The sequence below is a fragment of the Cotesia glomerata genome, linkage group LG3 (genome assembly GCF_020080835.1).
Source record: "Cotesia glomerata isolate CgM1 linkage group LG3, MPM_Cglom_v2.3, whole genome shotgun sequence".
NCBI lineage: Eukaryota > Metazoa > Arthropoda > Insecta > Hymenoptera > Braconidae > Cotesia > Cotesia glomerata.
This window is the reverse complement of record NC_058160.1, coordinates 3148427-3163293: the sequence shown is the minus strand read 5'-3', so window position 1 is coordinate 3163293 and position 14867 is coordinate 3148427. Positions and strand designations below refer to the sequence as shown.

At 28.1% G+C, this 14867-nt stretch overlaps 1 protein-coding gene across 1 annotated transcript in view; it reads left to right on the top strand.

Annotated features, from left to right (window-relative positions):
- The window catches only part of LOC123262132, a 50788-nt gene extending 37519 nt beyond the window's left edge, over window positions 1-13269 (top strand). The window contains exons 2-3 of the mRNA XM_044724222.1: window positions 5136-5364; window positions 12853-13269. Coding sequence (XP_044580157.1) covers window positions 5136-5364; window positions 12853-13181 — 558 coding nt within the window. The 3' untranslated portion in view covers window positions 13182-13269. The remainder of the gene's footprint in view (window positions 1-5135; window positions 5365-12852) is intronic.
- Window positions 13270-14867: the final 1598 nt, after the last annotated feature.

The window sequence follows — 14867 nt, the reverse complement described above, 5'->3', positions numbered from 1 at the left end:
TTTACCATTTTTTTAACGGAAATGCTTTATCGAAATTTTTTACCCTCGGAATGGTTTCCAAAATTATGTAAAATTTTATGAAATATTATTCATACGATTTTATACAAAAAATGGCCTTATAAATCTGTATATAAAATGATAACTTTTTATATAATCTTATAAAATTTTGTACCAGTGGATTTTTACAAAAAAAAATTAAAATTTTTAACTTCCAGCTAAGAAAATAAAAAATGTGTAGTTATTTGAGCAGTTTCAATATTACTATATTCACCAATTATTGGTTCTCTTCACATTTATAATACGTTGGGTACGTTCAACATACGTATTTAACGTTAATTACGTTCAAATGACGATTTCAACGTTCAATACACGTTGATCCTACGTTTTCAACGTCTAATACGCTCAACCTACGATTTGAACGTTCAATACGTTGAATCTACGATTTAAATTTCGACTCGGGAAGTGATAATAAATTTTAAACTAATTGTTTTTTCATACAAATAGAAGATTATCTAAAATGGAGTTAGACAATTTGCTAATTAGAACGTCGATATGTAGAATAAGTATATTGAGTTTCGTTAAGCCTTATTTTAAATCGTCTAAATATATATTTAAAAAGTTTTAAAATGTTTTCGAATCAATACTGCATTTCAAAAAACCGAATCACAATAGCATTGAAAAGCAATGGCTCACAATAATAATCAAACAAATTGACAAACTTGCAAGTTTTAAAGCCTACGGCATTTGAGAATACTATCACAAATACTTTATATCATATATATTTTCATAAAGTTTTAAACTCTATTCTCGCAAAAGTTTTCATATTTTAATACACATAAAGGCAAACAATATTTTCATTGTTAAAAATAGAAATCATTGAAAAATCTTTTCATGAAATGAATCAAAGAAATATTTAGAAAAAATCACTGACCATTCGAAATTGTCAGGAAACTTTTTAGGAAGGTTCCTTCCGATTAAAATTTCCATAGAAAAACTTTCAGTTAAAAGTCAACTTGATTTACTAATTACAAGTTATAATATTCAAAGTTCTATTATCATGAAATGGGATGACAATAAAAAATTTTTAATTAAAAGCAACCCGTTAATAAGTGGGACATTTAAATTAAAATGATAAATAGGAGTTTATTATATGATTTTAAAGCACTTCTGGACAACTTTTTTCGTACTGTTAACGGCACTCGGAATGCACCAGACAGTAGAGTGCGGCCGAGAAAATAATTCACGTTGTACGAGTGGCTAGTACATATACATATACATATACACTAGGGACGGCTGCTTAATAAACGAAAATTTATTTGCGCGAGGCGTTTGGTCATTCGAATGCTTACTTTTTTTGGTCTGTTGTTGCTCTTGGTGCTTTCATGAGCACACCCGCCACCCACCAATCGATTAACGGCTATTTAGTCCACCGCTTTTAGTACTCTCATTTCACTGGCTAGCACGGCTTTGGCTTTTCTACCTACCCTCTGCCCTCTGCTCGCCCAAATGTTTATTTATTATTTTAATTTAACTCTTTCATCAGAGGAAATCTTTCCTGTGTGGTAGATAGCAGCTCAAAGCTGTACTGTTTGAGTAGCTCTGAGTCAACACTCTCGAGAGTTTCTTAACTAGTGAAGCGACTCTACCGATGAGACGTCGATTGCTCCGTTGGAGCAATTAAGCCGATCGGACGGAATTGAAAAAATAAAATTATTTGATATTTTCTTTTTTTACTAATAATGTCGATTAAACATTGTTGGAAAAATTATGTTATAATTATTACCGTAATTATGAAGTGGTTTTTGTGTACAAAGGAAAAACGGTTCACTTGAGCCAAGAAAATATTTTTTTTCCTAATTATTTTCTTGAGTGAAAAAAAATTTTTTTTTGACACAAGAAATTTCACTTATTCCAACAAAATTGATTCTCTTGCTTTAAGAATTACGTATCTTGATCCAAGAAAATTTATTCAAGTCAAGAAAATCTTGTTGTTTTGAGAAAATTCAGCGTCTTGCTCCAAAAAATTTAGTTTTTGATAGAAGTAAATTTTCTTGTCTTGAGAAAATTTCTCTCTTGCTCCAAAAAAATAAATATAAAGATAGAAGTAAATTTTCATTAATATTTTTGTTGATTAACATGTCAAATGGGAAAATCAAATAATATTTCATTCAATATGTATAATTGCACGCTAAAATAATATAAAATGGGTATCAAAATCTCAAGGTGAGAAAATTTTTTTCTCAGTTGAACTAGGTGGCGCTGCTTCTCTAAAGTATCTAAAAATCTTGATCAAAAAATTTATTGTATCAAGTATTTATGATAATTTGAATTAAGAAAAAATGACTTCCACCAAGAATAGAATTTCATGAAAAATGTTAACTTCGGCCAACACAACTTCGGTCTTCCTTCAGGCACCCGAAAATTTTCTTGAGCCAAGAATTTTGTTCTCCAGTCAAGAAATTTTTCATTCTGTGTACACATTTTATTTCGAATAAGAAATAATTGATTTTTGAAGTCAAAACGCTTAAAAATGTATTTATCAGCTGACTTTTGAGCTTCTAAGAGCTAAAAAGTCGATTAATTGTTTCATAAAATTTTTTTGAAATTTGTAAACTGCAGTATCTTTTATAATACGCCGTTTTATTTTGATTCTTTGACAGCTTGCAACGCAGTTTTTCAAGCATAAAATTGAAAGTTTGAAAGTTCTCTTATGAAAAATTAAATAAAATTCTTTTTACATTGTCTTTACATACACATTTTAAGAACGGCTTATCTTAAGAAATTTTTGGACAGGGTCTTTTCTGTAGAGTACAAAATTTTCTTTTTATAAATTTTTTTACGACTATTCTAAACTCTAAACAGAAATTCAAAAATAAAAAAAAATTTTTTTTTTGTTCTAATGGAAAACCGAAAAATTAATTCAGACAAGCCTTAATTAATATCAATATGATCTTTTTAAATTAATTTTTAATTATATGAAAATTCTGAATTTTTTGCAGTTGCAAATTAAAAGTGCTTAAAATTTTCAACTACTTTATTAAAAACAAGAGAAAAATAATTAAAATTGATCTTTTTGTAATCAAATGCGTCAACTGCCGTAAACATTCAACCTTTGTGCATAAAATTTATATATATTAATATAATAATTAATATTATAATCCCAAAACGGTAAAAATGATCAATAGCCTTTGACCGCGTACGCGAGGATGAAAGCTCTAATTACTAAATTAATTTGAATACGTAAAAATACCCGGAATGCTAGTTTATATAATCAGCGAATATAATTTTGGGGTTGCTTGACAGACTCACCAATTGAGGTCCAGCGGTATAGTAGTGGCATATCGGGTCGACGGATGTCAAGGCAGAATAATTATTGCTATTACGACTTCTGTATGTAACTCCGAAATGTTCCAACCGTATCACCAACGGTGTAAATATCTGGGTACACACTAGTTTACCCGAATTAATTTAACGTGTACAATATATATAGGAAACCGAGCGGTTGTTGTATATATATATATATATATATACTATGTAAAATAGTAAATTATTGACTCTGTATTCATAATCATGAGCATTGATTTCAAAAATATCGTATTTGATTATTCCTCATAATTTACGAACGCCACATTCATATTATCAATTGTTGAGTTTTGAATTGGATTTAAATACAATATTAATAGATGTGGGTAATTAAATGGTAGTACAAGCAATTTATTATTCCCACGAATCATTTTATATTATGTCAATTCAATTACGTTATTATGGGAATAAATATTTGAGTTACGAAACTCGTAATTAGTTTGATTTTTTTAAAATAAATAATTAATATTCATTAAATTAAAATTATTATCACTTGTTAACATTTATTTACGGATGAAAAAAATTAAATTGACTTATAAAAAAACATCTTCAAGCAATATTATTATTTGGAAAAATTTCAATCAAGTAGAAAAATTTTTTAATTGAGAAATTGGTCTTGATTCCGGTAAATATTACTTGATTTAAGAAGTTTTTTGCTTATTTCAAAAAGATCAATCTTTAAAACTTTTTTTTTAATTAAATGAAAAAATTTAACGTACCAAAAAAATATAAAAAAAATTCTTGGAAAAAAATAAAATCATTTAAAATGTTGGAAAATTTTTTTTGATTTAAGAATTTTATTTTATTCACAAGAAAACAAATTCTTACACAGAAAGAAAAATTTCTTGACTGGTGATCAAAATTCTTGGCTCAAGAAAATTTGTCGGGTGCCTGAAGGAAGTTGTGTTGGCCGAAGTAAAAATTTTTCTTGAAATTCTATTCTTGGTGGAAGTCATTTTTTCTGAATTCAAATTATCATAAATACTTGATTCAATAAATTTTTATATTTGATCAAAATTTTTAGATACTTTAGGGAAGCAGCGCCACTTACTTCAGCTGAGAAAAAAATTTTCTCACCTTGAGAAAATTTTTCTCTTGAATATTTGATACCCATTTTATATTATTTTAACGTGTAATTATACATATTGAATGAAAAAAAAAATGATGAAATATTATTTGATCTTCCCATTTGACATGTTAATCAATAAAAATATTAATGAAAATTTACTTCTATCTTTATATTCAATTTTTTGGAGCAAGAGAGAAATTTTCTGAAGACAAGAAAATTTACTTCTATCAAGAACTAAATTTTTTGGAGCAAGAGGCTGAATTTTCTCAAAACAACAAGATTTTCTTGACTTAAATAAATTTTTTTGGATCAAGATACGTATTTCTTAAAGCAAGAAAATTAATTTTGTTGGAATAAGTGAAATTTCTTGTCAAAAAAAAGTTTTTTTTCGCTCAAGAAAATAATTAGGAAGAAAAATATTTTCTTGGCTCAAGTGAACCTTTTTTTCTGTGTAAAAATAATCTGACGATAGCTATCGACTGATGATAAATATGTCTTGAGCCAAGAAGTCAAAATTCAAGAAATTTTGAAAGCACAACGACCACTTGTCTTAAAAATAAATTTTTTTTTTGAACAAAAACATTTTCATTCTTTAAAAAAATAATTTTTCTATCAATTAAATAAATATTTTCCATTATAATAATTGCATTTAATAAACTTTGTGAATGAAATTGAAAATAAAAAATGACATTTTGTGTTTCAGATAATGGGCAAGTGGTACGTGGTAGAAATTTTGGAACATAAGCCGATACCGGACCAGGAAATAGGTTCAAGATTGGTTCTAGATAAATGTCCAATAATCAGACTGCGATTTGACGAGAGAGGGTACATCAGGCTGTTATGGAGCGAGGAGAAGGGTCAAATCGAATACACTTTCAGCCTCCCAAACTCCAAAATAAACGGAGTCTGGAATTCGGTAGTCAAGCAAAATGGTACAATTGATTTAATGTAAATTTTCTATGCACCAGTTACTAGCAGCTCGAACTCGTACGTTATTTATTGGCTCGCGATTTATTTTTAGCGTAATTATGGACGAGTAATACCCGGTTTTATTCAATTAATTTCTCAACAATTTTAATTCCCACAAAAACTTTATCACTAAAGCTTCAGAATACGGAGCGAGTAATTATGAATTTAACGAGTTGAATCCATTTATAGACGTCAGATGGTTAAACAATAAAATTAAACGGAAAAGAATTAAATACTCGGAGTAAGATATTAAATATGGTGGAAAAATCTCTACATTCGTTCTACTAAATTATATTTTATTTTATTTTCTTCCTCTTTAAATAAAAAGAGGAAAAATTTTCATCCTACATTTCATCCGACTGCAATAATTTTATGGTACGCCTCATAAAAAATAATTCTCAAGCAAATATGTGCTCGCACTTATAAAATACATATCAAAAGAAATACTCGAGTAGACTGCAACTACATGCATTACATGCGACGGGTAGAACTTGCATTAAAGTATCCAACAACTAAAATACTTTATTTCTTAAAAACTCGATGGAAGATACGGGATACGTACGGTAAAGTTTAGCTTCCATCTAAAGGAAGACTTGGATCACTTGAATATTGAGATTGAATTATTTTATTCCATTTATTTTAAACTATTTACTATCCTATTTTATGTAATGCAGTTTTCTTGATTCTTCAGAGAAATAAAACTCCATTGAATGACAACTTTTTTGTTAATAAAAATTTTAAATTAAGACAAACATTGTCTTTGTAAACAATTCTTGAAAAATTCGCTCTTGAATTTTTTACGTGTAATTTTCTCTGTTTTCAGAGTCACTTGTTTTATTACTCGGATCTATGTCGCGATACTGGATATTTTTAGTTGACGTAAAGATTCTTTTTTATTCTTACTGGCGAAACGACGGAAAAAAACTGGGGAAATTTATTGAATTTCTGGTTTCTAAGAAAAACATTTACATTGGCAACGCTGGGGATAAGTCCTGACGTCACACATCTCGGGCCTCATGAAACTCGAAAGCCTTTTATTTAGCCTCGATAATAATAATAACGTTGCTTACATTCTCATCTTTTCTGGCAACTTAATTTTTTAAAATTAATATAATTTTTGATTTTCTAAAAAAATATCAACATTAGTGAAACTTTTGATCTTTTTCTAGAGGTACAAAAAAAATTGAAGAAATTGATTATATTATTTAATTTTCTATGAAAAATATAAATAATAGCAAAATTTTTCATTTTTTTCTGAGGGTAATTTTAAAAAATTGAAGAAAATTATTAAATTTTCGATTTTATAAAAAAAAGAAGTAGTTTCAAGAATCTAAACAAATTAATGCAATTAAAAATTTTTTTTAATTTAAATAAAAATTTGTTTTTAATTTCAAATTTTTCAATTAAAATTTTCCTAGTTTTTTTTCAGTTTGAAAAATAAAATTGATTAAATTTTCGATTTTCTAGAATAATATTTCACTCTAACGTAATTATAAAAAAATTTTTTATCCCAGCAAAAATTAAAAAAAAAATAATTTTATTTTTAAAAATTCTTCTGAGCAAAAATAAATACTCCTACGGAACTAAAGAATTTATGAAGCTATACTGCAGCAATTATAATAAAATCAATTAAAATAAAATAGTCGCTGTTTCGATCCGTTTATTTAAAAATTCATCGACTTCATGAATCCAATCACTGTGATAAAATTGTATAAATAATATTGAGCTCTCTTGACGACTTTAAATAACATTGATAAAAATGTTAAAATGTTAACTGCTACAGAAAAGTAGCAAAACCTAAAAATGGTTCATTTAAAACTTCACATTGTTCCAAATTTGGCACTGCAGAAGCCAGCCACTATTAATAATTCCAAACTCTTTTTCAAAATCATAATTAAAATTTAAAAGGTACTAATTGAATAAAATAAATGACAGTTTTCTTTGACGGAAATATCAGAATTAAATTTCTTTAATCTTGTTTAAAAAAAAATATCCATGTGCATACGTATGTAGTGATGTAAAAAGATAGATTTCTGAAAAATTGCAGACGTCAGTGAATTCATAGTAACGAGATATTTTTCATCCCGTCGTCAACTCGGGACTTCTCTCTCTTTTATGTGACTTTTCATTAGGCTGGTGGATAATTACCACGCTAATGAACATACGAGATCTACAAATAAAATTAAAAAAAAATAATCCTCTTTTCACTTTGTATCAACATGAAAAATTTTTTATAAATGCAGCGCCGGTTGATTGAATAATAATTAATAACGTTATTATTCGGTAGAAAGTAATAATGAAAGGATGCTGACATACGCGGAAAAAAATTTGCGGATTTAATGCAGAGTGCATGATTGTTAATTGATTTAATCCCTCCGAATTTAAATTCACTCCAAGAAGGATTTTTATTTATAGAATTAATAAAAGAAAAATTCTGCCGAGTGAATTCTATATTTTTTTTAATGAATGAAATCAAGAAAAAATTGTTATTATTCGTTTAAAAATTACAAAATCCGTGTTTAGAGATTTAAAAAATTAATATTAGCTTTTTTTTTTAGTTTTATACAACAAATAACATTTAAAATTTAATAAAAATTGCATCAATTTTTTTTTAATTTCTATAAGCAGAATTTTTTTATAAATTCTCTCTATAATAATTTATTTATTAAAGAATCCTAAAGTTAATTTCATTCAGAAAAATATAATTAATATTTTCAAAAGTGAATTTGAGATAAATTGTTTAAAGTATTTGTTAATTTAATATATTAATTTTTTAAAAAAAGAATATCAATATTTGTTTCTATTATTAGAAACAAACAAACCAATAGCTTCAATTGAGTTAAATAAAAATTGTTTTAATCAATTTGACCTATTCTTCAGCCAAAGAAGTATATTGTTAGAAATTTTGAAGAATAATATACATTCTTGCGTCGAAGCTGGCAATAGCCTGGTCGGTTCGGTGCCCGCTTTTCGAAAGAGTGGAACCCGGGTTCGATCCCGGCACGCACCAATATTTTTCAGTGATTATAAATAAAAATATGTGCGTTATGTTGCCAGCCTCTGGAAGTGGCAGAGATAGCCGGGCGGCACACGTCTGACTTGGGCGATCACCCATTTAAGCAACAACTTGAATGAGTGATCACTCTATTCTTTCCCGCTTCACAGCATTATTTATATTTGTAAAAATGCTTGCCGTAAGATGGACGGTGTGGCTTAATGTATATAGAATAAGCGAAAGGAAATTTAGTATAGACCGGATAGCTCAAATGGTAGAGTAGCCGACATGTCTTCGGAAGGTTCTGGGTTCGAATCCCAGTCCGAGCTATCTAATAATTTTTTCTCGCATATTCTATAAACTCACATTAAGATGATCCTCTCAACATTCCTTTCTCAATCCTTTCCTACCAATATTCTGTTACGTGAATGTGGAACGCTTCACGTAATAATTATCGTAACTCCTATTCTTTCCCGCTTCACAGCATTGTTTATATTTGTAAAAATATAGAGAGGGGCCTAATGCTCCAGTGGTCGATAAAGAAGAATTTCTTATCAATCACTGTAGACTTAACCCAGCTCCGACTGTACTAACATGGGTTTTCTCTGTGGTTTCCCCATGTTTCTGTTCCAATACCCGAGTGGTAAGGACCAGGGTGAATGCGGTACAGAAGGCACAAGTCGGTCCACAGCCGCATTAAGAAGTGTGTGTTGAGAATGAAAAAATCCCGACATGCAGGGGGGTGGGGTCAAAAGAAGTAGTGATTTTAATGAAGTGATAATAATGAGGGAAGTAAATACAAAGTAGAGCTGGGAAAAAAGTGTGTTATGTAACAAAGGGAAGTGAGAAATAATACCCCACCCTCCCTTGTAAAACACTGCTCAGGTGATACAAGTAAAACCTCCATTATTATTTCATACTTGCGTCAAGAATATAAATTTATAAAAAGAAAATTTTTTTTTCTCAGTGTAACATTTTTTGGATTAAAATACTTACTCCCTCTACTAAAAAAAAAAAAAATTAGATTTACTCTGTACCCAAAGTTTCATTTTTTTAATCCGGTATTTTAAGTAATACACTGAGAAAAAAAAGTACTACTCTTGAGAAAATTTTCTTGTCACAAGAATATATATTCTTGATAATTTTCAAGAATATATTTTCTTGTCTCAAGAATTGATCGAATTAATCGAAGTATTTTTTGTTTAATTCAAGTGAACTTATTCGTTTGTGAATCTATCAAAATTAATGCCAACATTTACCTCCATGAAAAAAAAAAGTATAAAAAAAATATATGTCGAAACATATAAAGAATATATTTTAAATATATTAAAAACTTATAAAAAATATGTAAGTATAGGAAATATATTTTTAATAACTAACTTTTGGCCAATTTTTATTTATATTTTATATAATTGAGGATGGTTTGACTTGTATCACTGTAGAGTGTTTTACAAGGGAGAGTGGGGAATTATTGTCTCTCCACTTTTTTCTCCGCAATATAATCATCAACCCCGTCATTATAACTCTCAACCACTTTTTCGTCCCCACCCCCCTGCATGTCGGGATTTTTCTTTCATGCCCAACACACATGTGCTGCGACTGTGGCCGACTTACGCGTTATAATCAATACCCGCATTTGCATTACGGTCTTAAATAGTATGGAGGTACTTCTATAATGACATTTTACCTCCATAACTATATGGGAAAACCACAGAAAACCCGACCGGTACAGAGGCTGGCAATGAAACGCACATATTCTTAGTTTATAATCATTGAAAAATATTGGTGCGCGCCGGAATCGAACCCTGGTCCCACTCGTTCGAAATGCAGGTACCGAGCCGATTAGGCTATTGCCAACTATATTTTACATATTTTAAATATATTTTACATATGTATATTCAAAATATATCTTAAAATAGATAAAAAATACATAGCTAAAAATATATTTAAAATATATGATATATATGTACATGAAAATCGGCCAAAAATTAGTTATTAAAATTATATTTACTATACATATTTTTTATAGATTTTTAATATATTTTTTATATATTTGGATACATATTTTTTTTTTTTCATGGGGGTATTAAATCTAAATTTAAATAAAATAAACAAAATCTATTATCATGATATAGATAGTGATATTCTTTTGTCAAAAAACCAAAATTCATTTTAAACGATTCTTGAGTCAAGAAATTTTTTTCTGGACAAAAAAATTTTTTTTTCTCAGTGTAGAAGTGAAAATTCACTTCGAATTCACGCTTTATTTTTTATAGGGTAACATATTGATATTATCTATAAATATATTTATTATAATTATATAAAATGGGCCGGTCAAAATGGTCTGAATTTATTAATACCTAATTAAGATAATCTATCAATAAATATAATCGGGTATTGGTGAGCGGCTATAAACTGGAATATTGAGTTTTCAGTAACCGTCAAGAGCAAATTGGCGGTTTTGTATTATAGCTGATTTGATGATGATGATGATCGCGAATCGTTAGAAATCCTCAAGCAGATGGTTGGTCAAACGGGGGTATGTGGTGGTGATGATGATGATGATGATGATGATGATGATGATGCTGGTCAATGACTAGCCGACGGAACGTTCGCGCCCGAGTGCGGTTTAACGAACCGCTTTTGATATATATAATCCATATATCGCGTTTATAATATTATACACACCCGTTACATCCGAGCCCCGACAGGGTCTTATATTAGTCATGCATTCGTTTGTTTGTCCTTTGATCTATATGCCAGTCATACGTGTAGGCACTTTATCGGCTTAACTCATTATATGCTTGACCGAATCATTATTTCATTGTATTTATAAAGTTATTATGGAGAGAGTGGAGGAATACTGCTTTGGGAGAATGGATCCCGCATGGACTATTTTTAAAGGCCTTTAATGTGGGTCTTTTCTAATATATTGATAAAATATTGTCAAAATTTTTTGGCTTGAATTATGGAAGAAATTACTATTATAATTGGTTATGATTATTTTTAAAATTGAATTTTAGTCAAAAAAAAAATATTTATGCAAAAGCATTTTTTACGAAAAAAATTTTGAATAGTTAAATTATTTAGAGTCAAGCAGAAAAATTTTTGAATTAAATTAAATTTACTTTAATCAAGAAAAGTTTCTTAGTTTAACAATTTTTTTGATTGTCTTAAGGACATTTAATTTTTCAAAATTATTTTTTTGGTTTTTTTTTTTTTTTTTTTTATTTGATTAAAGAAGAAAAATTATTGGACTAATAATTTAAAAAAAATTACTTAAGGAGGTTCGAGCGAATCTAATGTAAAAAATAATTTCCAACTTTGAGCTTTGAAATTAAGTATACGTATAAATAAATACGTCATTTATCTAATCCCAAAATTTAAAAAAGATTCACCGTTTAGTTACTTAGATATTAAATTTTAAAAATCACATATTTTATCTCCTTATACACGGGCTCTTATGGCGGACAAACTTTTGTCGAGACTTTAATTATTTTTTTCAATATTAACCTCCCAACTTTAACGGATAAAAAACTATATACTAGAAACTTGGATTATTGCAAAATATAAAAACAATTTAATAATAATACATTACCGATATAATTTTTGAAATATTTAAAGTTAAATTTTATGTTTGTAACTCGTTTATCGTCAGCCATTTATTCGAATAAAGATTTGACAACATCGCGTCAACAGCTGAGAAAAAAGAAAAGGATAGAAATATAGTTACAGAGAGAGAAATGTTTAACTCACACACTCATCCACGTCTCTGTTATGGGTATAATCAAGCGCGCTATTGCCAAATCTGTTTATTTATTCCGGCAAGTAATAAATACCAAAGTCATTTTATTACTTTACTTTATTAAATAAGTAAAAATCATCAATTATTAAATTGTTTAAATTATTTTAAATTAAAATAAAGAGTTTTGACGAATATTGGGAAGACTAAAATTAAAAAAAAATTTTAACATTATTTTGACAAATTAGTTACGCTCGAACTTCCTTAAAGAAGTAAAATTATTGAACTTACAATTTTGATAAAATTACTTAAATTGAATAAAAAAGCTCTTAAATTATTTAAAATGATAAAAAATTATTTTTTATCAGTTCTATAAATTGTTTAATTTTATTCAATATTATTAATAAAATATTCATAATACAAAATTTAACACACTGATGAATTAACTTGATTCTGAAGTAATTAAACATAAAAATCCGAAACAAAAAAATTTTTTCAGTTTAAAAAAATCTAACTTGATTAAAAAAAATAAATTTTTGGTCCAAAAATTTCTCTTTATCAACGTAATTAATTTTTTTTTATTAATAAAGAACAAATAGACCTCCATAATCGGTCCGTTTTTTTATTTCTACTTAAACTTGATTAACTTGATCCCTTACGATTCAACCAAAATAAAAAAAGTAAAGCGACTAAAAATTTGAACTAATTTAACAGGATCACTGATTGGAAAGTCTTACCTTCAATTCGACGGGTCAGTCTTGGTGATGAAGGCGGTGGCGCAGCACGTTCTCTTGACGTTTTGTTCGGAGAATATCGACTTCCAGTTATACTCAGTCCTGATGGGCCGTCAGCACATTTTGGAGAAGAGCAGCATCACAGGCATCCACAACCTGTTGAAAAGACGAACTCTTCACATCTCGAGCACCAGATCAACTTGCGCAAAGGGTCAAGGATCAACCTCCGCAAGCAATGCATACCTAACTCTCTACACAGCTTCTACTTTATTTATCATCAGCTTTTATATATCACGCCCCAGCCACTGAATCTGCGGCATAGACGATAAATAATTAGCTGAATTTAATTAAAACTTATACATAAATTCAAAAGTATAAATAAAGTGAACCTAGTCTATAAGGTAATTATTATTAATAATATTAATAATAATTGTTCTAAATAATGATCGCTGAGTGCCTTTTTGGAAAGGGCTATCAGCGGTCTGGATCTCACCGGTTTGAATCCACCTTAAGATATAATAACTGACACAGCTTTCTGTGTTTTAAATATATTAATATATAATATATATAAAAATAAATTATAAATATGAGATAAAAGATATAAATATGATTTTACGTTATGTTATAAATTATAAATATTGAATTAATTTAAATTATATATTATAAATTAATAATTTAGCTAAATAATATTTGCAGTGTGTGCAAATGCTCGATGTTACTATATTATTAACATATATATAATATATATTTATTATAGTATATATATGTACAAATAAGACGATAATAAAAATGACTGAGACGTTTATTAATTATTTTTTATTATATTTCAAAATTTTATTTTATGTTATTGTGAAGATCTTTTATTTTAATTATGCACTGATAGAAGGATTTATTAACGATTAATAATTTAATTTATTAAATTTTGATAAGTATTTTTTAACATTCAATAAATATTTATTCGGGAGAAAAGTATATTTATTAATATTTAATTATTTATTAATAGTTGACAAATATTTATTAACAGTTAATAATATTTTGTTGAGAGAATTTGTTTCGCTTGCAATGAAATATGATATGAAGATTGCTTATAAACAAAAATCATCTTTATAAATTATTGGCATTAATTACATTACATTGTAATAACGTTTATTGTAAAATAGCAAATTCTATCACAGCTCGTAATTATCTTTTATATTTTTAAATATTAAAAACGTTAATTTATTCAGTGAATTGAATTATTATCATCCATTTTAGCTATAGGGTTATAAAAAGTGTCAAAAGAAAATTTTTTGCTCGACGGGCAGAAAGCGTCAACTTTCGGCTCGCTGCGCTAAGCGAAGTTGCCGCTTCCTGCCTTCGTCGAGCAAAAAAAAAGTATACACTCCACGGGAAGTAAATAAGAAAGCCTCAGATCACATGTTTGTTGACCTCGGCTTCGCCTCGGCCAACAATTACATGTGATCTGAGACATTTCTTATTTTACTTCCCTAGGTGTGTAATATACTATTCCATTTTTGATTTTTATTTTAAATATAGTATATTACATACCTAGGCCAGTAAAATAAGAAAAGTCTCAGATCACATGTAATTGTTGGCCGAGGCGAAGCCGAGGTTGACAAACATGTGATCTGAGGCTTTCTTATTTACTGGCCAAGGTGTGTATACTATTTTTCTGCTCGACGTAGCCGGAATGTGGCAACTTTGTTTAGCGCAGCGGCCAGAAAGTTTCCACTTTCCGGCCGGAGGGCAGAAAAATATTTGTTAACAGTTAACAAATATTCATTAACTATTGATAAGTATTTATTAATAGTTAATAAATTGTATTTAATAAATTACTTATTAACTATTAATAAATATTTGCTAACTGTTAACAAATATTTAATAAATAATTTATTAACTGTTAATAAATATTTATTAAATTTTATGATGATAAAAAATCATTTATTAACAGTTAATAAAGCTTATTAAATATAAACAAATCCTTCTATCAGTGTG